The sequence below is a fragment of the Neolamprologus brichardi genome, chromosome 17, assembly GCF_056152115.1.
Source record: "Neolamprologus brichardi isolate AB-2024 chromosome 17, ASM5615211v1, whole genome shotgun sequence".
Lineage (NCBI taxonomy): Eukaryota > Metazoa > Chordata > Actinopteri > Cichliformes > Cichlidae > Neolamprologus > Neolamprologus brichardi.
The window spans coordinates 22,443,541-22,467,625 of record NC_142120.1 but is presented as its reverse complement, the minus strand read 5'-3'; the positions used below and the strand labels follow the sequence as shown (position 1 = coordinate 22,467,625).

Sequence of the window (24,085 nt, the reverse complement as noted above, 5' to 3'; positions counted from 1 at the left end):
GCAGTCCGGCAGAGATCTGCTCTCTGTCAGGTGAGCTTCCTCCGCTGGCATGCGGACAACACACCTGAATGATTGATACCAAACAAAGCTCTCTAAAGGGGGCTTTTAAATGATGGATGATACAGAGAGAAGCAGACGCTCCAGCTCTGGAGTTACAAGGTGCAAAGTGCAAAACCCAACAGCGGATTCAGTCACCTGAGACTGTGTCTTCATGTTACATCTTTAAGGTTTGGATTAGATACTAAGTATCAGTGTTTAAGGTTAGAATATCCAGGAAGCTAATATGTGAATGTTCTCTGAAATTAGGGATACACAGCTGCATGTCTTGTGTGTGTGTGTGTGTGTGTGTGTGTGTGTGTGTGTAGGTGTGTGTGTGTGTGTGTGTGTGTGCGTGTGCGTGCGTGTGTGTGTGTGTGTGTGTGTGTGTGTGTGTGCGCGAGCCCACAGTTAAAGCGAACAGTGAAACAAGCCCCAGAGCCGTGTTGGGTAAAGGCTGGGCTGTGGTTAGCGTCGGCCTCCACACTCAGTGTTTTGTTCCTTGAGGAAATGTGCAGGCTTGTTTGTAGAGAAGCACAGCAATAAGAGCCAGGCTCACTGTACAGGAGTCCTGAAACAGATCACATGAGTATATCGTCTCAGACTACCTGTATACTGAAAGCTGCTGCATAATTTACTTGTTTCCACTGTGAGAACTTAACAAAATAAATCTTCTACCAACTGCTGTTGGCTCAGCCTCTTCCTCTCCTCTCTGTCCAGCTTGTGGACGAGAACCAGGAACTAAATTTGGATTCTTTGTTCTTTGTGAGTTGCTGACTGTCTTTGAGAGAGTTACTGGCAAGCACCAACAAACCAATCACAAGGCTGCATAAATGCCCTCTGCCTCTTCCTAAGGGAACGTCCATAAGAGAAGAGTCACAGAGTCGCCTTTCTACCATGCAATAACACCCAAAAATCATTTTTATTTCCAGATTTTAATTAAGCTGTGAATAAACACCACGAGGTATTTCATTATCAGCAAGGTCACAAAATGAAACACCCCCTTAAATTTATCCAGCGAAAGTTATTATGCAACCAACCCAAACCCATAAAACTCATTAAACACTCAGTAAAATATATTTGTGCTTCCGAGGGTCTCATTCTATTGAAAAGATGCTCATTGTCACTGAGACGTCACCTGTCGGGTTTGGACCTATTATACTGTGTCATCGAAATGCGTTTATTGCCGTTTCAGTCTGACGTCATGAGCCCTTTCCGGTCAAAGACTTTTCTGTTATTATCTAAAATCCACCAAACTCTCAGAGCTAAAAACAGTTGAAAATCTTTCAGCTCCAGTAAAATGATCTATGTGGCTGTTCTCTCATCTGTTACCATAGATGTTAACATCCAGCATCCATAAAAAGAAGATTTATAAAGTACAGCCTCCAGTGTAGCCTGCTCATGTGGCTGATGCTGCTGCTGGCCGACATGTAACTTCATTTCTACATTTCAGGTTGTGGCATAATGTTTCAGAAGGGTGTCTGGTTACAGTTTACCTATGGATGGATTTAAAACAGAAGTATAAATCTTGTATTACATGTTAGCTGACCGAGGTACCATACAGCTATGCTATAACCTTGGACATAAACCCCAATGATGTCTGAAGAGCTGCTAAAGTCGGAGAGTGTATCAAAAAAAAAATCATTTGATTTCAAAGAGTTTTAATTCTGCAGCTGTTCACTGGTAATGATGGAAACACGTCCTGTTAGAAAGGGCGGATTTGTGAATTTCACAAGGTTTACGGCAGCTAGCATAACAACAGTAGTGACTTCACACATGCTCAAGACATGTGCTGTGTGTCCAGGCAGGGAAACATTGAGCACTTGTGATATTTTGTATGTAAAACTGTATATTCAGTGATTGATGTCAAATCTTAGTGCAAGCTTCTATGTGCATCACTTTACAAATAAATCCTTAAATTATGATGATTCCTTTTGATGCATGCATGCATGCATAATGATGTGCTATCTGGTGGCTAGCTACAATGTCTGAGATGATCAACCCACAGCAGGAGGTTGGTCATCATTCTGCTGCTGTGCTGTTTGCAGGGCATTAATAACCACACTGACATGTCGGTTGGGCTGAGAGCAAGTTTGTTTTTAAAGAATTTAAAAGCTATGAACCCATGGGCTGTAGTTTTTAAAAACCAAGCTCAAAGACACGCTTACATGATCTGAGCCAATGAAAAGCTGCAGAGACAAAGTTGGACATGTCTACGTGGGAGTCTGTGGAGACTCTAGTGGACGTTAGAGAAACTGAAGGCTTGGGGCCTTTATTTTTCAGCCCCAGAGGCTAATGTTTGGATGTATCCAAGGATCTGTAACAGTTCAGGATGTTCTTCATCATTAGAGAACATTATCCAGGGTCACCAGAATGTTCTTCATGGCCAAGAACCTCAATCAAACATAAACAATAAGAAAAAGCAGCAGCAGATGGATTATTCCAGGACTCTAACAGAGCTTCATGTGCGATGTAACTAAATCTATCGCTCTCAAACTTTTTCTTTTATCCATTGCTGCATCTCAATTTCTCCTCTTTCCACAAATAGCAGACCTCTCAGTGTTTGGTTGTCTACCTCCTCCTCCTCTGCCCTGTTTCCTTCTCTTTCTCTTTGTTTCTGTAGTGTTTTTTCTCCTCTGGATCTCCCTCTGCATCCACCCACACTAACCTAACATGCACTCTGCCCCAGGCTGCCTCTCTGTCTCCATATATACAGAAATGGCTCTTCTCATTTTCAGCACACACACTAACATTTACTGTATGCCGCAGTGGTCTCCAGCATCGGTATGATTCATGCAAACACACAAATACAAAAAACTCTTATAAAAATGGTGGAGGAATTAGTGTCAGGAAAATCATCATTATTTACATCCAGTGGAGACATGGAGCAGATGAGTAACCGAGAGATGCTCCACACTGTGTAACAGGATCAGTCCAACATTTATGGGAATATTTGTTTTCCTGATTACAAATCTGGAAAACAACAAACAAAAAAAGAAACCCTACATCCCCAAATCCAATCAGCTGTAGGTCAGGTAACTCTCTGACTGAAGAACAGAAAAGAGGGTAAAATAAGAAAAGAAATAAATGACATGAAAGGCAATGGAAATGGAAAGGAAGTAAAGGGGAAAGGAAAGAAAAACTAAATTTGAAAGGAAGTGAAAAAACAGGTAAAAAAAAGGAAACTAAAGGAAAAGATGGGAAGCAAAATGAAAAGATGTGAAAGGCAAACAAGGAACTCAGTGGAAAATAGGGAAGGAAAGGAAGCAATAGAAAACAAAAACAATAGAAAGTTTAAAAAAAAAAAGGCCAAGAAGAAAAAAGAGGCACGACAAACAGGAAGAGTATTTGAGCTTAAGGACATCCGTGAGTCACACTGTGAGTCCTGCTGCAGTGCCGGTGACCTTAAAGCTAGAGTCCGTAGCGTTTTACCGTACAGACTCCATACTGTCCTCATGAGAAGCTGCTCTGTGGGCTGCACCGAACAATCTGAGTCACAGAGGAGCTATTCTTACCGAGCTAAGAATACAACTTGCAGCAGCATCTCAAACAGCTCCACACAAACAAATCCTGCACAGCAAACAGCACAGACACCGGCCCTCCACCAGGCTGGCAGCACTCCACACAGGAAAACATTGCATTACTGACATCTTCATATCTCCAGCGTGTAAAATAAATCCCCTCATGTTTGTCACTTTCCTATCCTTTCTTTTCCTTTCCTGCTCTATTTTCTTTAACATATATTTTCCCTTCTTTCTTATTTCATTTTTCCTATTTAGCAGTTTTCTGTTGTTCTGTTTTTGTTTGCTTTCCTATCATGTTGTTTTCTCGCTTAACTTTGATATTTTTTCTTTACTCCTATGTGTTCTCCTTTCCCCTTTTTATTTTCCTTTCCTTAACTTCCACCACTTTTCCTTCCATATGAATTTTGTCTTCTACCATTAACACTCCTTGTCCTGTGTTGTTTTTTTCTTATTTCCTTTCATCTTTCCTGAAATTTCTTCATCTTATGTCTTTCTTTTCTTTTGTCAAAATTTGTTTCTTTTATCAGTCTTTGTTCATTGAAAGTTGGTTTTATTTGTTTATACCTTTCGTTTACTTCGACAGGTTTTGTAGACTCTAACAAACAAGCTTCCATGTCATTAGAGTCTATAAAGCGTTCTGTTGCATGTTTTTGGATAAATGTTTGAGACTTTTTGTATCACATTTCTATGCTTGTTTTCATCACAGTGATCTGAGTGTTGATGTGGAGCAGGATCTCTTTTGGACTCTATGAGCTGCTTCACATGTCAAGCTATTTTAGAGCGGTCACATCTACACGTGCTGCTGCTCTTCTGCAACATTTGTTCCTGGAGTTTGACTTTGCTCGTGTTGATCCTGTGCTCAAGTGTAATTGACTCCCAGGCATAAAAAAATGTGCAGAGATATTATATTACACTGTTCAAAGTGCTGACACTGAGCTTTCCAAACACTGCACAGCTTCAAAGGAGCCTGTGCTTCTAACATAAGATATGATGAACTGATAAAACACAGCAAATTTGAACATTGTAATTTTCAAGTTTGTAAATTAGTTCAGACTAACTCTACCAACGACAGCAGCAAATGAATTATTATTTCCAACGTTATTTAATTCCAGACATTTAAAACTGTAAAAAGCTGGTGTATATCACCTGCCATCTGCTATTTTAGAAAGCTCCTTAAAAACAGTACAAGCTGATAAAACATAATCCATCCATCCATTTCCTGATGCCAATGCAGGTCTAGTTCCTGTTGGAGGCAGTCAAAACAGAGACAGACAGATCTCACAGCCACCTCCAGCTCTTCTGGAGGAACATCAATGCATTCCCAAACCAATCCAGAAATAAAGTCCCACCACTGTTCTGTGTCTACCCTCCAATCTATTCTCAGTTGGAAATGCTTGTATCACATCACCAGGTGATGTGATGGTCAGATGACAAACCACCTCAACTGGCTCCTCTTGACGTGGAGGAGTAGCAGCTATACTCCGAGTCTCATCCTAATCACCAAGCTCCTCACCATATCTCTGAGGCTAGAGACCAGGTACCCTTTGAAGGAAGCTCATTTCCACCACTTATATCATGTGAAATTAGCAGTAGAGAAATCAGTAGAGCTGTTGCTCTGTAAGTGATTTTGCTTCTACTCGACCACCATCATAGTTTTCATGAGAAATGTAGATAAATGTGTTTATTCAAGTGTCTTTAGGTCATTAACTGTGGCTTTGTGGTATTTACATGAGAAGCTATTAAACTGATTGTAAAAATACATAAACGGGTTGGTCGTCTGCAAAGAAAATTTCACCTTACTGACAAACAGTCCACATGGAGTGCTTTTAAATGAATCACAGGAACTGGTTCATCTTTGAAGATTTATTGAAACTGCTGTTATATGACGATAATCAGAATGGACATATGTCGTTGACTAACCTTGCATAGGTTACAGACTATGCCTCAACAACAAATGACAAACGCTGTGCTCTCCAGTAAGAGCCTTTAAGATTAAAAAAGCAATAAAAGCAGAATAAAACAGACGTATTGCGATGTTGATGACTGCGGAGTTCAAGGAGGATCTCAGCACCCCAGCAAAGGGGAAACAAGTACGTTTATCATATTATTTTGTAAATGATGACTTTGGCTTGAGACTAAGAGGGAACAGACTTACTTAAGCTAAATGTTAAGCCGAACATAATTCGTCCCAAAGTAACCAGCTGGAAATCTTTTTATGAGTTTCTAAAAAGACAAACAATCATTCGAGTGTTTGTTTAAGCAAAAATATATCTCCACCAGCATAAATTTATGTTAATGTTAAGTTCATGCAGTTCAGTCTTCACTCATCCATGCACCTTCTCTTTACACTGCAGTGCTGACAAAAAACATCAGCACATAATCACATTTTTTCCAAAAATCCATGAAACACATTTACATACTTTTTATACTTCTGCATCATAAGAATCATTTTCACTTGCGTCATGGCTTTTTAAATATCACAAAAACCTATGGAACATGACATAAGACAGAGTTTCTCAACCCAAAATCTGTTGGGTTAACTGTTGTAAATTGTGATGTACATTTTTTCTTCATTTTGAAGGCTTAACTCACTTTTATGGTCAGAATATAATTTAAAATCAGTTGTGAATGTCTGGATATTTGAATTTTCAAGGCTGAAAAATGCAATGGTTTCACAAGGAAGTTTCAATTTGTGCCCTCTTCCAGATGATTACAGGCATCAACCCTTCATCAGCTACATAAGGTCATTCACTAAAAGTCATTCAAAGGTCACGATTAATTATTAATTTTAATGTTGCAAAATTAAAACATAAACTATATTTATTTTTTTCATAACTGATTAACCTATAATTTTCATTATGTTCTCCTTGAAGTTTCAATTTTAAAGAAAATGCCTTCTTCCATCTTAATTCAGTGGCAATAAAAAGCTTAAATATTGCTGAAAAATTCTCCAGAGATATTCAATTTAGAAAGAATCTTCACCACAAACCCCACAGATGTTGGTATTCATCAATAATTAGTAAAGACTCTTAATGTCTGATTTTAATTGAATGGAAACAATCACAGTCGGTAATGTTCCAACAACTGATTTCTTGCTTCCTGCACTCTGTGTTTGCACAACACTTTCTGTAATAACTCAGTCTTAAATACACAGATACGGATATACGATCTCCTCAAGGCGGAGAAACTCTGCAGTGATGGCTTGAGTCAGCAGTCTGAATAATATTTGTAAAAAATCAAACATCCTGTAATGAAAACGCAGATAGAATAAAAATGGTTGCTCTGCAGTTCATTTAATGTTGTCATCTGCAAATTAATTAATTGATCGGTTTGCGCATGGCAGCTGGAAGCTTCTTAAATAAATTCTGTTTACAGTAGTTATAAAAACTGGACTTTAATTTGAAAGGAAACTTGTTTCTCTTCCTCGCTACTGCAAAACCAAATGATAAAGGTTCTAAAAATAACTACACACAATAAAATCTCTCCAAACACATGAGCTTTAATCTAGAAAATGTTTGTGTACCATCCGTGTGTTTAGCTGCTCTGATGATGATTTGGTCCATTCGGGTGCAGATATGTCTCTAACTCTGGCCTGCGGTAAACAAGTATGAACAAACAGAATTTCAAACCACAAGAAGACGACCGATCACCCTGATGTTGGATGTCATCACAAATCTAAACAGCTGTTAAGAAAAAATATAGACATTTTGAATGTGATCCTTCCTTTAAAAACATGTGGAATTTGTAATTTTGCTCCCTAGAACATACTGCATTTTTAAAACGTAGCACCTTCGTTGCATGCATTAATTTTTCCATCAGACTGAAATGTTAAAGGGATTTTTTTTCTTCGGCAGTTTATAAGACAAGCCTTAAAGGTAAAAGGATGATGACACACAGCCGAGACGCACAATAAACCTTCCTCCTGATGTTCCATCACTCACAGCAGCAATAAATTTAAAGCTTCAGGAAGCAGAAGAGTCCCAAATGAAGCTGTGCTCTGTGCCAGAAGTTAATCTTAAAATAAGAATTTTGGAAATCAGTAACTGTGACACAAAATACAAACATTTATGCATCAAGAAAACAATTTTTCTTATCAGTAACGTGTAGCAATAAGACAACTTCTCGACAAAAAGACATCAAATAATAATTTGAATCTAATTCTAATCACAGGCAGGGCTGAAAATAGATGCTTTTTTTGTTTGTTGTTTTTATAAATGGATGATAGTTGAGTGCACAAGAGAGACTCCAGTTTGCTTGTGATAAAAATGCTGGAGCACGCAAGAAGGCTCTTTTATCACCATGATGTCAAATCAGATCATTAACACGTTTTCTTGTCAGCAACATCTCAGAGTTGCAGGGAGACACTTCTGTAAACTCTTCTTGTAATGTATAATTCTGCACACAACAAGACTTCTCTCAGTTTATCCATAAACAACATTATTGTGCTTGTATACATCGTGCTAAGCTGAAACTGTTCATGTGCATGAATAAATTAGAATTATTCTCTCTCACACACAAACACACTTTGTGCACGGATTATTAGTGTCTAATAGCTATTCATTTTTAAATTCATCTTTCATCCAGCCTGGAATTTGTCCAAACTGTTTTGGTATGAACGAGATTATCGCATGCAAAATTAGACATGTTTTAATTTCTGCATCTTATGGAAAAAGTTACCTGAAAATACCACCATGCATGTTTCAGATTATATAGTCTTTTTCACATTAATAATAGTTTGTGTTTTCAAGGTTAATAGCCAAGAAAGCATAAATATATTCTTGTGTGTTGCGTTTAACTTCGTTTTGTGACTAAGTGCAGACTGATGAGTAAAATATGGCACCACATATACATTTTCCTACAATAATAATTAAAACATGGTAGTTACATAAATAAATAATTAATTGATTAACTTGAATTCTCTGTTTAGTTTTTTAGTGATTAATGTTGTTGGTCCCAGGTCCAGTCTGCACATGCCCACACAGACTTGAGTGAAAACAGCTGTGTGAGTGGCTGCAGAGGACTCCTCGGGTCACTGCTGCTCTGACTCTGAGGTTCAGCTTCAAATGTAACAGCAGCCTGAAAGTCTGCAGGTGTTTTTATCTGAAGTGAGGATTAGGATCAAAATCCAGCAATTTTATCCTTGATATTTTCCCACCAGAGAAACCTGATAACATTCATGTTCGTATTTCTGTGAAATAAGCACGAGTCAGAATGTCGTTATAGCGACCACAGCAGAGTGGGCCGGCCTTACAAACTGAACAAAAAACACCAGCACAGTACTGGAAAAGTTGTGGCAGTACCTTCCAAAAGTTAAGGAAACTTCAGGCGCGAGGCTTCCCACGCCAAGAGCCTGTGATTGGACAGTTATTAATGACATTTTAAGCCTTGTCTCAAATCACTTCGAGTGAGTTATAAACGCTCCCAGCTAACCAAAAATGAAGCCTGTGTTTCCTCTGATGTCCACATGGTACAGTTGATATTTTATAAGTGTGTGTGTGTGTGTGTGTGTGTGTGTGTATGTGTGTGTGTGATCCTTTCCCTCTAGTGTGATGGTCACAGTCATGTTGTTGACTGGATGGATTTTTGGACACTTGGATGCAGTCTAAAACATTTCTAAAACATTTTGTAACACTAAAAGTGATGATTAATCACTTACAGCTGTTAATGTCACTAAAAATTGACCGTGTGGAATTAAAGCCAATGTTTTAACAGAAAAAAATATCACAGCAGTCTTCCCTGACACAGGCAGGTTCTCCCCTGTACGAACAGCAGTGCCATTTTGCTGGCGTGCTGAGTGACTAACGCCCGTGGTAATGTTCAGACGCTCTGCAGAGGAAACACTGAGGTCAGATCCACCATCATCCACACACAGGCAGAGGCTTTTTTCCTTTCACGCTCACTCAGGACGAGCTTAGTAAAAAGCATCACAAACACGGCAGTGACTAGAGGCAGGTGAAGGTGTTGCAGATCGATGACAGAAGTATCGTTCTCGGCAGTTTTGACTCTTTCCAAAGACTCTGGTCGAATCTCCAGCAGTTTTTGGTCCCCGGCATCAGAAGGTGGCAGTGTTCTGCTGTTCTGTTCAGTTCATAGGCTCCCTAATGCTCGTTTTTGTGCCTCAGCTGAAGCCCTAACTTCATCGAGGACGCCCACGCCATGTTTGTATTCACAGATTGCCAATAATTGGTAGATTTTTAAGAAATTTCTCTGAAAGTGAGGTACTTTTTTTGGTGAAACCACAAAATCTGCATTTTGCGCTAAAACCCAGGTACACCTGTAAAATCTAAAAAATGTGACATAATTGAGAAAGAGCTTTGTAATAAACAGAAATCATCACCTGTTTTACATGGCGGTTTTTGTAAAGGCAGGAAATGTATGACTCTAGATTTCAAAGGTGTACCTAACAAAGTGGTCTTTGAGCGGTCACTTTTTTGACTTTTCCTCCAAATTAATTTTAGTTCTTTAAAAAAAAGTGAGAATAATGAGCCATAATTAGCACCAGTTATTGATCACATGCTATTTTAAATGTATTTTTCTGTGTTGTTTCTGTGGCTATTTAAAAATGTTTGTTGCCTTAATCAGTGTATACAGTTCTGTGCAGTTAGCTGGTATAAATAAGAAACTAATTTCATTAGTTTCATGTGTCTGAATAGGTATTTTGCTCCCTTAGCAGCTGATTGAAGTGCCTTCTTTTAGCATTCATGTGAATAATTAAAGGAAGAACTGATGTTAAGTCATTTAAAGGTTAAGGCAGCAGGAAGAACTTTAGTGGTGCTCGGCTTTTATTCTCGAAGGCTCGGAGCTCGAGTGGGGGGTTAAACACCACCTCAGTGTTTGGATGATGGGGGATGACGGTGCTGTTATAATCCCTCTTTGCTGTGCACAGAGGAGGGTACCTACATCCAACCAAAGCCTATCCAGCCTTCAGCAGCAGAGTCCAGACTACTAATTTAAACCTGAAGCTTATGTGCTCTGACTACAGATATGGGCACAGATCAGATCACAGTCTGTAGGAACCTTCAGACAACATGCGAACTACGACACTATGACAGAGGCACCCTCACCGCAGGGTTTAGCTCTTCACTGCTCTTTCTCTGCTCATCACACCTCATCACCCGATCACCGATTGCCTCTTTCCTCATATCTATTGTAAGAAGGACTTTACACATGGCAGTCACTCTATAATATCCCTCTTTATACACCTATGCACAGATGTACTGCACCAGCATGAGGGTCACCATCCTCAAACTCTCAGCCTTCGTTTCTGACCATTTCCTTCATGACTTTCTATTATATCGAGCTGTTTGACCTTTCTGTCCTGTTCTAATTGAACCAGCTGAGCAGCTCCTGTCCTTCAACAGTCACTCCATCTGAACATCCAACACATCACCTCCATGTTACTTTTCTAATGGGTAATATCTGGAAGGGCTGAGTGTCCGTGTGGTATACATACCATCAAACTCCAAATGTACCAAAAATAAGGAAATCTTAAATGATCCATATTTGAACATTCCTGCACGAATGCTGTGTGTCATCATCCCAGAAAGCTTTTCTTTGTGTTTTTTAGGCCCAGGAATCAGGACTAAATTCTGAACATGTGGGTTCATCTGTGTTTAGTTCCATAAGTGCAGGGAGCAGTGCATCTTTATGGCAGGAGAAGCTGCACACAGTAAGCTCTTTGATTTTCTCTTGGAACGGGAGGCACTTCAGTCAATTTTAGAACGAGAAGGGCTTCAAGGCACTAAGACGCTAATTATAGATATATCTATGAAATTTGTTAAATATTACTGCTTTCCTTCTTGGGGTCATAAATCACATGAAATGATCCCATGCACTCCAAGATCGAAGCTTTAAACAAATGAAAACGGAGGATGGAATTTATGAGATCTTTTTTTTAGAGATCATCGGCTATATCTCATTTTTTTTTCTTAATTTGTTTTTCTTTTCTTCTTTTTTAGGAGATTTGTTCCCTCCGACAGTTTAGCTCCATCATGCACCAAATTCTGTCTTTAGCGCGACAATAATGAGAGCACACATCATCATCATCATCCTCCACCTCCCCAGGTCCCTCCCAACTGCAAGCAATTTAATACTGACGTCATGCATTGAATATACGTAGCTATACCATAGCTAATTAGGCCATAATGCTTTAGTATTTTGACATGCCATAATCTTCAAAAGAAGAAGAGTTCCTGTTCCCTTAAACATTCAACACTTAAATGCTCTGAAACAACTGAAATGATAAGAATAAGCAGCCAGTGCACTTTTGGTGAAAACAAATGAGAGAAAAAATCCAGGAGCGGGAGATGGAGCTCGACGCACAGAAGAATGTAGAAATAAAATGAGGTAACGTCTTGTGCATGCCGATATAAGAGAGAAGAGAGTCTCCACATGCTTCTATATAAAGGAGTGTTGCATGGCATCATACAGGGAACCTCCAGCCGACCCATAGCAGCAGCAGCGATGCACGTAATCCTTCACAAGGCTCGGCACGCTTCCTGTTTATCTCTGATAAGGTGCCTGAAAAGCCGGGGTCTACATCCGGCGTCGCATTTTCCAAACTTTCCCTGGATGTGCCGCAGAAAGACACACCTGAAATAATCCACGCAGAAAGCGTTTCTTCAGGGAGGAAATCGTTCTTCGAATCTCAGTTGGGCTTTAATTATTTGTTTTTCTGGTCCTTTTTTTTCCTGAAAGTTCGGTCTGTTGCACAAAACTTGGCAGGTGTCGGGAAGACATTTGATTCATTATTGTACAATTAGTCATTTCTACTATTAAATTCACAATATATGCCTTGCATATATGTCATTGTCTTAGCTTGCTTTTGATACTTTCTGAATCTTTTCTGTTACTTTTAAACCTACTTTTGATCCATTTTTTCTGTGGCGTAATATCTCTTTGTCAAACAGTGCAGCACAGATAAAAGTTGTATTGCTTTGCTCTAAAGTTTTTCATTTAATTCATCCTAAATTAAATCGTAATTATTATAAGAGGATATTACCATAATAACTCTGATAAAGGTGCACTCCATCAGGTGAGTGTTTCCCTTCCAAAAGGATGTGTTTTCTTTTTACACTGAGCTGGAAGAATGGCTAAAAGTGATATAAAACAGGAAGAAGAAATACTCTTACTTTTCCATCTCTAGTTTGGGACAAAACACTGCATTTCCCAGGATGCAATGTGGGTATCTGTTTTGCAGCCTTTTCATATCTTTAAAATCCACAGGTCCAGTTTTTACCACAAAATTTAGTGTAGATAAACTGACAAGTTGAGACATTTAAACTAACTTCTGAGACTGTATATAAAAGATGGATGTAGCCAGTGTGACGATGGCATGCTTTGTTTTGTGAAGCCTCGTTTGAAGCCAGTTTGGAATCTGAACATGGAGCATGAGATCTGAAATGAATGAGGAACCGAGGGACACGCTCAGATAGTCACGAGGAAGCTCTGTTCTAGCTCCGCCCCTCTTTTATCGTCCCATATGACTCGAACAGGACCGTAATTTCCAAAGTGTTTTAATCAGTAAGACGTGAAACCAGCAACTGAGACCATAAACTCATCAGGAAAATATTGCTGAACTGAGAAGTCAGGTAAGCAGTAGGCTCATTTTCTCATAGACTTCTCAAAGAGAGGTCACCCGCTGCAGAAGAAGGAATGCAGGTTTAAGCCACCTCAGCACTAGCTTCACTCTTTATACCTTTCATCCATATTTTTATATACAGTCGATGGAAATCCTTGACTAAAAGTAAAATTAGCGAAGCTTCCATTTAATATTTAGACCATTAGAAAATCGAAGGGTGCAAGTTACTAAACTTTGTCAATAATTTCTCAAATGTTTCCCCGAACCTGCAGATTTTTGTACTATTGCCAAACAGATGTTTTTCTCTTTTTTTTTTTTTTAATAATTTGACCACATGTGCATTGCAAGTCTCCACAAATGTCTGAATGAATCAATGCAAAGATGAGAATAAAATGCACCAATGGATATAAAGCATCCAGATATTTCTACAATATTTACAGCGGTGGTCGCATGCCGCCTCACACGTCAGTGAGCAGCTTGCCCTTGTTAACACAGTTCTGGCTGGGAGCTGTGCAGTTGGCAGTCCTAAGGTTAGCTTCCCTGAAGTTGTCAATGCTGTTGTTTAAGTCCTCGTCTATCTCCATGTACTCCGACTTGCTGACCACTGAGGAGCTGCGGCGACTCGAGTTGGTGTCCGACGCCAAGTTCTGGTTGCTGACGTTGAGCAGCTGGGCCTGCTCCTCACCCTCCGTCTCCCGGTGGTAAAAGTAGTTGAAGTTGGACACGATGACTGGCACCGGCAGCGCGATGGTTAACACTCCGGCTATGGCGCAAAGCGAGCCAACAATCTTCCCTCCGATGGTCACAGGGTACATGTCCCCATAGCCGACTGTTGTCATCGACACCACGGCCCACCAAAAAGCATCTGGGATGCTGGAGAAGAACGAGTCCTTCTCCTCAGCCTCCGCAAAGTAGACAGCACTGGAAAACAAAATCACGCCAATGAAGAGGAAGAAAATGAGCAAGCCCAGCTCCCGCATGCTGGCCTTTAGAGTTTGCCCCAGAATTTGGAGCCCCTTCGAGTGTCGGGACAATTTAAAGATCCTGAACACCCTCACCAGACGGATTACCCTGAGAATGGCCAAAGATGTGGCCTGCTCCCCACCACCCTTACCCTCCCTGTTGCCTTGGTCATCGGCCAGCTCTGTGCCAAGAGTGATGAAATACGGGATTATAGCCACAATATCGATAGAGTTCATCATGTTTTTGAAGAACGCTGCCTTGCTGGGGCAGGCAAAGAACCGAACTATCAACTCAAAGGAAAACCAGATGATGCAGAGCGTCTCCACCACAAAGAAAGGGTCTGTGAGGACGCTTGCTTTGTAGTACATGGTGGTGTTGCCGACCATGCGAATCCGGTCGTTGGGATCCTCCTTCAGCTCTGGTAATGTCTCCAAGCAAAAAATTACTATTGAAATAAGAATGACCATCACCGAGACAATGGCGATACCCCGAGCTGGCCCCGAGCTCTCTGGGTGCTCGAAGAGGAGCCAGATCTGCCGCTGGAACTCGTTCTCAGGCAAAGGTCGCTCTTCCTCCCGAATAAACCCCTCATCCTCCCGAAACTTCTCCATTGCCTCAGCACCGAGTTCATAAAACTTTATCTCCTCTGAGAACATATCCAGCGGCACGTTGACCGGCCTCCTCAGCCGTCCTCCTGACTGGTAATAGTACAAGATGGCGTCAAAACTCGGGCGATTCCGGTCAAAGAAGTACTCGTTTCGAAGGGGGTCAAAGTAGCGCATCCTCTTCTTAGGGTTCCCCAGTAGGGTTTCCGGGAACTGGGCGAGGGTCTTCAGCTGGGTCTCGAAGCGCAGCCCTGAGATGTTGATAACCACCCGCTCACAGCAGTCATGGTTGTCGTGGTCATCATCAGGCGGGTAGGGGTCCTGCGGGTGACCCGGCAGGGTGGAAGTCTCGTCCATGTTTTCTGTGGACACCACAGTCATCCTTCCTGGCGGGTGGAGGAGAGAAAGAGGAAGTTTAGGTGTAGAGGAGAGAAGGAGGCGGTAGGCTGGAGTGGAGAAGCTCCTACTGCGGCCAGGAGCTGTGGAGAACCTCCCTCTCCATTATCATCATCATCCTCAGCACTATCGCCATCACATCTCTTTTTTCTCACCTGAAAGACAGAAAAAATGACATGCCGTCACTCAAACATGGTTTTATTTCACCGCAGACACATTTCATTGGCTGGAGAGCTTCCTGTTGTTGAGAGGGAAGAAAAAAAATCCTGCAGCACCTCCAAAAGCCGCGCTGCATCTGCTGTAATTTTACCGCATACATCAGTACTCGAGTTTGCAGCCCCACTGCGCACATCACTCAGCCTTCAGCCACGAAAAGCTTTTCACCTTCACACCAACACACAGTTTCAACCCGAATCCAAGTGATGAAGGTGACAGATAAAACCCACCTGAGCAGAGCTGGAGAGCAGCAGATGGAGATCCTGTGCACCTTCCCCAGCCACCCGCCACAACCTGGGGTTTAATATCGCTTTACAGTAGCTCTGAAATATTAATAGACTATGTTGTCTTGGTCAACATCCGTATCCTCTTGGTGTAGATTTTCAGCGTCGATCGGAGAAGCCCGCAGAGAGAGGAGGAGGAGGAGAAAGAAGAGAAGGAGTAGGCTTCAGACAGCAAAAATCCTGACTGACAATTTCTTAAAATCATGCTGGAAAAAAGATAGAACTCCCAAGAAGAGCTGGCTCTCAGTCTGAAGGGGAGGACTGGGAGGACTTGGCACTGCAGCAGCATCCGCACTCAGAGACTCTCGTGATTTTCTCTGCGGTAAAAACGGTTAAAAAAAATCCGAGGCTTTGAAGGAAAACCGGCTCAGGAGAGAGTCCGCGTCCGGGAATTTGGAAGCATATTGCAGGATTTCATGAGGAGAAAGACAGAGAGAGGGAGAGGGAGAAAATAAGTGAGCGACAGAGGGAGGGAGGGGAGTGAGGAAGAGGAGGAGGGGGGGTTCGACGCAGTGCAGACAGACTGTAAAAGCCAGCAGGTGCTCCGGTCCTGAATGTGCGCACAAACAGCGGAGAGTCGTGCAGCAGGTCGAGCTGAGCTGCTCGGCTCCTGTCCGTCAAGTTCCGCTAAAATCCACATGAAGGATCCGCGGACACGCGCCCCACAACGGCAGGAACGAGAGCGAAAGAAGCGCACTGCATCATGGGTTATGTAACCAGTTCGACGTGTTTGTGCTGCAGGTGTCTCACAGCGAGCAGGTCTCAGGTTTGACTGCAGGAATCTGCAGAGGATCAAACTGGCCTCTGTAATTGGCTGCTGAGCAGTTTGCGACAGTCAGACCTGCATGCTGGTGTAAATACCCCCGTGTTGCTATGGAGACAGAGAAAAATCAGCAGACTTCATCTGCTCTGACTGTGTAACAGAGAAAAATCAAGAATAAAAAAACAACTTTATTTAAACACGCAGAGAGCCTCATACATGAGAGGAAATATAATTATCACCATCATGTATGGAAGCTCATTAATGCCAAGAAAAGAAACTCACCAACAAAGTGGAATGAATTACAAAAACAAAATCCAGGGGGGAAAAAAGTAAAAGCATGCTAAATTTTATTTCAAAGATCGAAAATACAAAAGAATTTAATCATCATATATTTACAGTCAACATCTAAATTACTTGAAACAAACTGTTCTAGCAGTTAAAATGACAGAGACCCTCAAAAATATTTAGCTTACAGAAAACAATGGAAAACTTGCCAATGATCAACTTAAAGGCTATTATGTTAAAAACTAAGAATCAGATTAATAAAATAATTTGACTATTAAAATATGTTAACCCTCTGGGGTCACCAGGCGGCAGTCAAAATCACATGACCAATTTAAGACAACACAGCTACAAGATGCAGTAAGTCAGAGTCCCCATTTCAACTTGGGTCGAAAATGCAGACTTCAAACTATATACCAGTTTTTGAATTGTGTCGATGGGCCACGTAAAACCAGAGTTGTGATAAAAAATACACACAATGTTTTTTTCTGGACAAAACAGTGGTGTTTACAGCGGGAAGGACGGTAAAAACGGCGTTTTCTACAGACAGCGCTAGCAAACACTCTCTGCTTGCCAGTGAAAAAAGAAAAAGAAAAAACATCCCTTCCCTATTGGTGTTAGATTTTACCATGTCAGCCAATCAAAAAAATGATATGGCAAACATGTGACATTTGGTTGTTTAGGGAGAAGGGGAAGTTTTTAGGAGTGACACCCGCGACAGAAAGCGGGCGAGCGAAAGACAGAGAGAGAGAGAGTTTTCATAGTGAGACATTAGTGACGTTTAGCGTGTTTGGAGGCTATAGTTAGTTTGTTGTGTAGTTATTGTCTTGTATTGAGTGTCAGTTATACTGCTGAATTTCATATTTTCTCCAAAAAAAGCCGTCAAAGGCAGATTCCAGTGTAAACTCTGTTCCCACATGGAAAACTGGGCTGATGCACCTCCTGCTGTCAGACCTGCAGGGTTTAGGCCTTTGGTGTTCTCCCCTGTCTTATACTGAACACAAACTACATTTTTTGGACTGGCACAAATAATTTGTGTGCCTTCTTATTTGATGCAGCACACCTGATTGTTCTGTAAATAGATTTAAATGGTTATATAAAAAACGCCTGAGGCCTTGGTTGCATTTTTAGGTAAATAGTACCATATAACTTTGTTGTTTGCAAAACTTGTGCATAATTTTTAGAAATGTACAATTTCTATTTGCATTTCAAGTTATGAAAATGATTTGTTAAACATGTTTGTGTATTTTACAGTAAAAAATATAACCTTTTTCTACTTGGATTTTGAATTTTTTGTCCGAATTTAGATCAACTGTGCTAATATAGTATGCCAAAATGAGATCCCAGAGTGTTAATGACTCATACAAATATATGACTAATTGTTTTTTTAAAGTAAACTTTAAACTACATATGCTGTTTCGCAGATTTCATTTTTGTGCAATTTTGCATGTTTTTGTTGTTTTTGTTTTTTCTTTTTTTACAGCACATTGTGTTCTGCAACCTGATTGGCTGTAGACCATTGTCAATCAATCTCGTGCCGTGTCTCCTGTACAGTACAGAATGTGTTCAGCTTGTAAAATTTACATAAATTTTAAATCACTAGCAGTATGACTCTAAAGTGCTGTTTTCAAGTTTTCTCCCCAACAAACACAACAATGTCGACGGAACGTTTTGCACCGTCAAAGGCACCTGCGGATGACTTTGGTTTCATTCTATAATACTGGACTTATTTTTCTACAAAGGTTTGAACTTTGAGAGTGTTTAAAGAAGAGAGAAACGTATGAAAATGTTCATGCCTGTCTAAGAAAAGTGTATAAAGTGTATAGTGGGGGATTTTACAGCCTTAAAACATCTATAATGGCTACTTTGCAGATTTCACCTATCGCGGGTTATATTTGGAACGTAACTCTCGTGATAACCAAGGTACCACTGTACTTGAAAAAAAAAATCAGTTTTTAAATATTTGAATTTGAATATTTGTTGTTGTTTTAGTTATAAAAGTTTATTGATAAACATCAGAATGTCCACCAAATCTTTACTCTTCTGCGTCTTCACAGATATTAATCTTCTTTTTAATAATTACATTTCATCATCATTTTTATAAAAAATACTGCTCCTGCTATAAGGACTGATCTGTGTGACGAATGCAATAAGGTGATAGTGAGATAAAGGATTTAGAAAAAAGCCCCCAACCTGCAGGATGAATCGTTCTGAGGTTTAATTTGACTTTATTGAGTTCTTAGCCTCGGTACTGAGTCTAAGTAATCGCACCTGGATCATCGGAGAGGTCAGCTCAGTGGGCTGAGTCTAAGCCAGCTGGTGTGACTTTAAAATTAGAGTCTAAAAAAGATAAAATAGGAAATAGAGAAATCTTCTGTGTGCTGTGGATTAACAAGCTGCCTCTAATTTAGATCAATGAGAAGCTTTAAATGGGATGTATGAATCAGAGGAAATCTGCAGGTGTAAATATGTCTATAAATAAATCCTGTTAGTTCATCTCCAAACCTTCTGACTTTGGTCTAAATTGATATTTTTAACTATTTAAATATATAGTGCCAGCTTTAGACACACTGACTCTTTCAATAATTTGTTAACATTTTCAACCCACAGTTTCTGACTCGACTTGGCTCCAGCTCCACCTTTTTAGGCATTTTCATAAAAGATAAAAGGACAACCTCACTAATTGCTTTGAAATGTGAAACTAACGCTGAAGTACTTTAACCTGCATTCTTTCTGATGTGCACCAGGGGGCGAAGGTAAAGAGAAGTCTAATTGTTTTATAGTTCATCAGAAAATGAGCTTTGTGCTTATGGCGTTATTTTTGTGCCACTATTCTGAGCGCACGTAAAAAAAAATTGCAGGTGCAAGTGTTGCATTTTGAGGAGAAATTTATTTTGAGCGAAGAAAAGCTGAATTTGAGTGAACAAAATTCATTGCTGCGTGCAAAAAATGTATTTCAGTGTTTGCTATTATCCATACACACACACAATAGCAGCCCCTCTCGCTCAGTTTTTGCATTTGCACTTGCTCGCAATGTGTTGCTTGCGCTCTCAACATTTCTGCCCGTGCGCGTTCAACTCTTTCTGTACACCGTTATATTTGTGCCACAAAACCAGCCAATCACAAACTTGGATGAAAAACACATCTGATTGGCTGTTTTGGTCTACAATCAGCTCGAAATGACAAAATGCAATATCCCAGAATCCATGAAAATATCTTAAAAGTTTATTTTGTGACCCAGAAAGAGTAATATTTCAAACTCCGCCACTCTGTGTTCCTCCACCACTGCCTCGTTTGAGTTTTGGACGAAATGGATTCTGGGATATTGCATTTTGTCATTTCGAGCTGATTGGAGACCAAAACAGCCAATCAGATTTGTTTTGCATCCAAGTCTGTGATCGGGTGGTTTTGTGGCACATATATAACAGTGTACAGAAAGAGTTGAGCGCGCCCTCCTCAAAATGCAACACTTGCACCTGCAATTTTTTTTTACATGCGCTCAGAATAGTGGCACAAAAATAACACCATATGTGCTCGGCTAATCAGTTTATGGTCGTATTGTGGAAATGATGGTCCTGTTACAGTCAAAAGAGACCAGGAAAGAGAGGATTTAAGGGAGGGATAGTCACGTTGCTGTGTGAGTCTGCAATGTGGTTTGGTTTCTGCACCTCATTCCTTATGTCCGCATTTCAGAGACTAAGATGAAAGTGAAAGTGATGACCTTGAGGCTTCAAATGCTCACTAATGTCATAGAGAAAAAGAAAAATGCTCACAATATTTAATTTAATGCTCGTCTGTTTTCAGATTCTAATGTCAACATGTTTTCCCTCTTAGATTTCATGTCCCTGAACACGATTTCTCATGTCTGATGATACATGTCCACAAACGTAAAGATTTTTCAGCTGCTGGGACCAGACTGTGTAATTCAGGCGGGCAGTGTGTATGACGAGCGTTTCCAAAATCCCAGGAGACAGAATTCAGCACCACGGATAGCTCCACCTCTCCAAACATCCTCAAACTATTTCCCTCTTTTTTTGTATTCAGTCCCCTAAAAAAATATATGTTGTGTAGTTTCAGCAGCAGTCTCAGTCCTGATGGAGGCAGCAGGAGTGAAAGCCCAGCAGACGGAGGCAGCAGTGGGCAGGAAGAAGTGGGATCAGCTGGCTGGAGAGCTGGAATCAGTCCCAGTTAGACTGAGAGGACAAAAAAATCACTTCAGAGACAACAAGGAGAACACAGAGAATGATCAGACACATAATGAATCTAGAAACATTGTTTCAAATGAAGATATTTTTCTTAGCAGCGGCATTAAATGACAGTAAAACATGAACAGAACCTCATTTGTTTGTTTTTGACATTGACATGTTTGCTGCAAAGTAGCAACTAGGTGTAGTGTAGTTCCCTCAATGTCCACTTGAGGCTGCTCTGGGAGGTGTGGGCTCTTTGAGTTACAGGTGGATGGGGACACAGACGACTGGTGGAGACCAAAACATAAATGTTGACAAATACTCAGAAACAGTGGGTGATGTTGCAGTGGAAATATCCATCTTTTGTATACAGTCTGTGGTTTGAGCGAGCAGATATCTATAAGGCTACCTGTCCTGTCCACCAGTGACTGCTCACTAAAGCTCCTTCTTCAGTCTGATTTAAGCTTGACTGTGAGTATGAAAGCTGCAGCGTGCTTCAACGTGAAAGATCAAAAATGAAAAGCTGAACAGTGTGAATCAGGCAGAGAGGGAGCAAGCATGGAGGAAATGTACAGCATGTCCTCTACTGTGGATGAAGGTTATTCTGTGTGAGCGACTGAACTATATTTGTGGTTTGTCACTATAACTGTCTGACAGCTGGCTGAGGTTCTGCTGCACGGTGGCTCCAAACAAATTCCTGAAAACTAAATTTAAGAAGCTAGGAGCAGCAGGAGCACTAGTGTGGATGATTAACGCTCAGAAACGTCATTATTTCTGGAACACACGGTCAGGATGTAAGCTGGCACATGTCCACCATACAGGGAACTGAATGTGTGCTCGCTCATGCACAGCAGCCAAACTGCACACATGGCAGACGCTTGGATCCATATGTTACGCTCACCTTTGACCTCTAACGGCCAGATTATAACCTGGATGTCCTTCACTGAGGCTCACGTCTTTGTAATAACAATCAGTTTTAAAAGAGAAATTCTACCAGTTTTACACACAAACAGGAAAACATGCTGATTAGATGCATTGTGGGAAATGTAGGCCTGGGTTTTAAAGATTTGAGCCAGTCTCCAGAAAGAAACTGACTCCAACACATCTGCACATATCTGGAACTCAAATATAATTCTTTCACTGAGCGGAAGAATCACGACATCAGACCTGAAGAAGTTCTAAATCACAGGACTGTTTTCCACTAATTGATCCATTTTCTGAGACCTTCTTCATTTTATTCTGTGGTATGTTTGGTTTTGTGTCTCTCTGTGTTTTTGTCACATCACTGCACATCTTTGTTTGCTGTTGCTCTGCTGTGGTTTCATTTTCTCATTGTTTTCTGTTGGTTTGCATCTCCTTGCAGATAGAGTGAACCTGTGTCTCCTGTGGTTTTGGGGTCTGTCTCCTCCTGGCTGTCTGTGGTAGTTTTAACCTTTATTCCTACCCGCTGCTTTTGGTTTGCAGATTTCAGGTAAACTGTCCTGTAAAGTCTGTTTTGGTGGTAAACACCGGTAACCCGATAAGAAGATTTCCTAGCATGACTTCATGCTCCGCAAGATAATTGCAGCTGGACAGCACATGCTCACAAGGTTTGTTGTGAACGAAAGCATGAACCATGTGAAAACTTGGTGGGGAGACAAGCGAGGCGCCGAGCCTATAAAAGCTGACATAGTGCTGAATGCACATATTCACACATTGACGCGGGTGCACAGGTGCACCTCGGATGACTTCATCGATGTGCTTCTTTATCTGCTGTCAGACGATCAGTGCACGTTGCTGCTGCACAAAGACAGCCTGCTGCTTCTGCTATAAGTGGCGGCGTGTCGGATTACAGCTGCAGCTGAAACCGAAGACGCATGCCGCACCTAAAATCCCATCTCAGAGTGAGTGGAACCTTTAATGTGCGCTTGAAGTTTTGAAAGTGCTCTTCTTCGGCTCCTCCATCTGCTGCTCAGCCAATCAGCAGCGGGCGTTTGCCGTCACTAAGCCCCTGCGGGGCCCGGTGTCGCCTGCTGGGAGGCAGTGATTGTAAGGATGGGTGAGGATTAGCTTTTTAATTTGCACAGGAGAATTATTTGAACACAACATTATCAGTCAAACAGTGACAGCACAAAGACTGTGGCACTTCATTAAACAGCACACAAGACAGAGTGAAATACTTCTAGTCTAATGATGGAAGCACTGTGAGTAACTTTAGGCAAGGTAAGAATTTTAACAAAATGATGATTTAACATTATTTCAATAGCTGGGCCCACGTCCTCATTTTAGGTTTGACAGCGTTTTAGTAGGTAAAAGTGAATGCTTGGACATGAATTGAGCTGCAGTTTGGGGAAGGCCTTGAAGGGGACCTGCGACGGCTCCGGGTCTGGCAGATCCCCATGTACTAAATAGAAATGAAGAAGTTAAAGAACTGAGAATAAGGAGGGAGGGAGAGTGGGGCACGTAAACGAGAATAAACAGCTTGCAGAACTGGGGGAACCTATATAGATGACAACCGGAAGGAGCATGTTTGGAGGCGTGGTCCCACTCCTGAAATTCCGATACATAATCTCCAAAAGACGGGAGATTAGGGTTCCTATAATGCAAAGTTTAAACACCCTCCTCCCAAAGGAAAGCTGTAGCTCAGACTGCATGCACAGTACATTAGTGAGCACAGTTTAACTACTGTGTGATGATAAATAACAGAATAAATGTGAGCTGTCCCTCCACTAAGGACTGAGAACTCCACAGTTCTTGTTTTAGGTTTTTTAAAGTAATCTGTCTCCCAGAATTTATGGATTTGAACATATTAAAGCACTTTGTCTGTGTAATTGTGCCGTTTTATAACAGCTGTTCCTAATTCAGATCAAAGGGTTTAAAACTTGCATGAAGTAGCCTACATGTAAAATTTTCTTTTAATTGTATAATATCAGATGAAGGCATGTTTAAAACACCTGGACACTGAAAGTTTAGCTAGTCGTAGTTTGCTTCACATGGGAGCGTGATCTGTTTTACCTCTTCACTATCACTTAGACTCTTTGTGTACACTCTTTGTGTACACTCTCGATGTGTACTAATTCAATTCTCAATACTTTCTGTTCACTTGTGTTGTGGAGCTGAATCATATTTGGGAACTACTGGCTTATCTAAGTCAGTCTGACATTGCCTGTTTTAAATCTTTGCTTCTGTCTTTTTTAAATAACAGTATTTAAAATAAAAAACAGATTTAGATTTTGTTTTAGAATTGCAAAAATATGAAAAAAATATTTA

General features: G+C 40.8%; 1 protein-coding gene across 1 annotated transcript; it reads right to left on the bottom strand.

Moving 5' to 3' along the window:
* Positions 1 to 5,414: 5,414 nt before the first annotated feature.
* Positions 5,415 to 16,376, bottom strand: kcna1b (potassium voltage-gated channel, shaker-related subfamily, member 1b). Its single transcript, XM_006781037.3, has 2 exons — positions 15,551 to 16,376; positions 5,415 to 15,259 (listed from the first exon to the last, which is right to left on the bottom strand). Exon 2 carries the CDS (start codon positions 15,087 to 15,089, stop codon positions 13,599 to 13,601), a length of 1,491 nt encoding a protein of 496 aa, XP_006781100.1. The 5' UTR covers positions 15,090 to 15,259; positions 15,551 to 16,376; the 3' UTR covers positions 5,415 to 13,598.
* Positions 16,377 to 24,085: the final 7,709 nt, after the last annotated feature.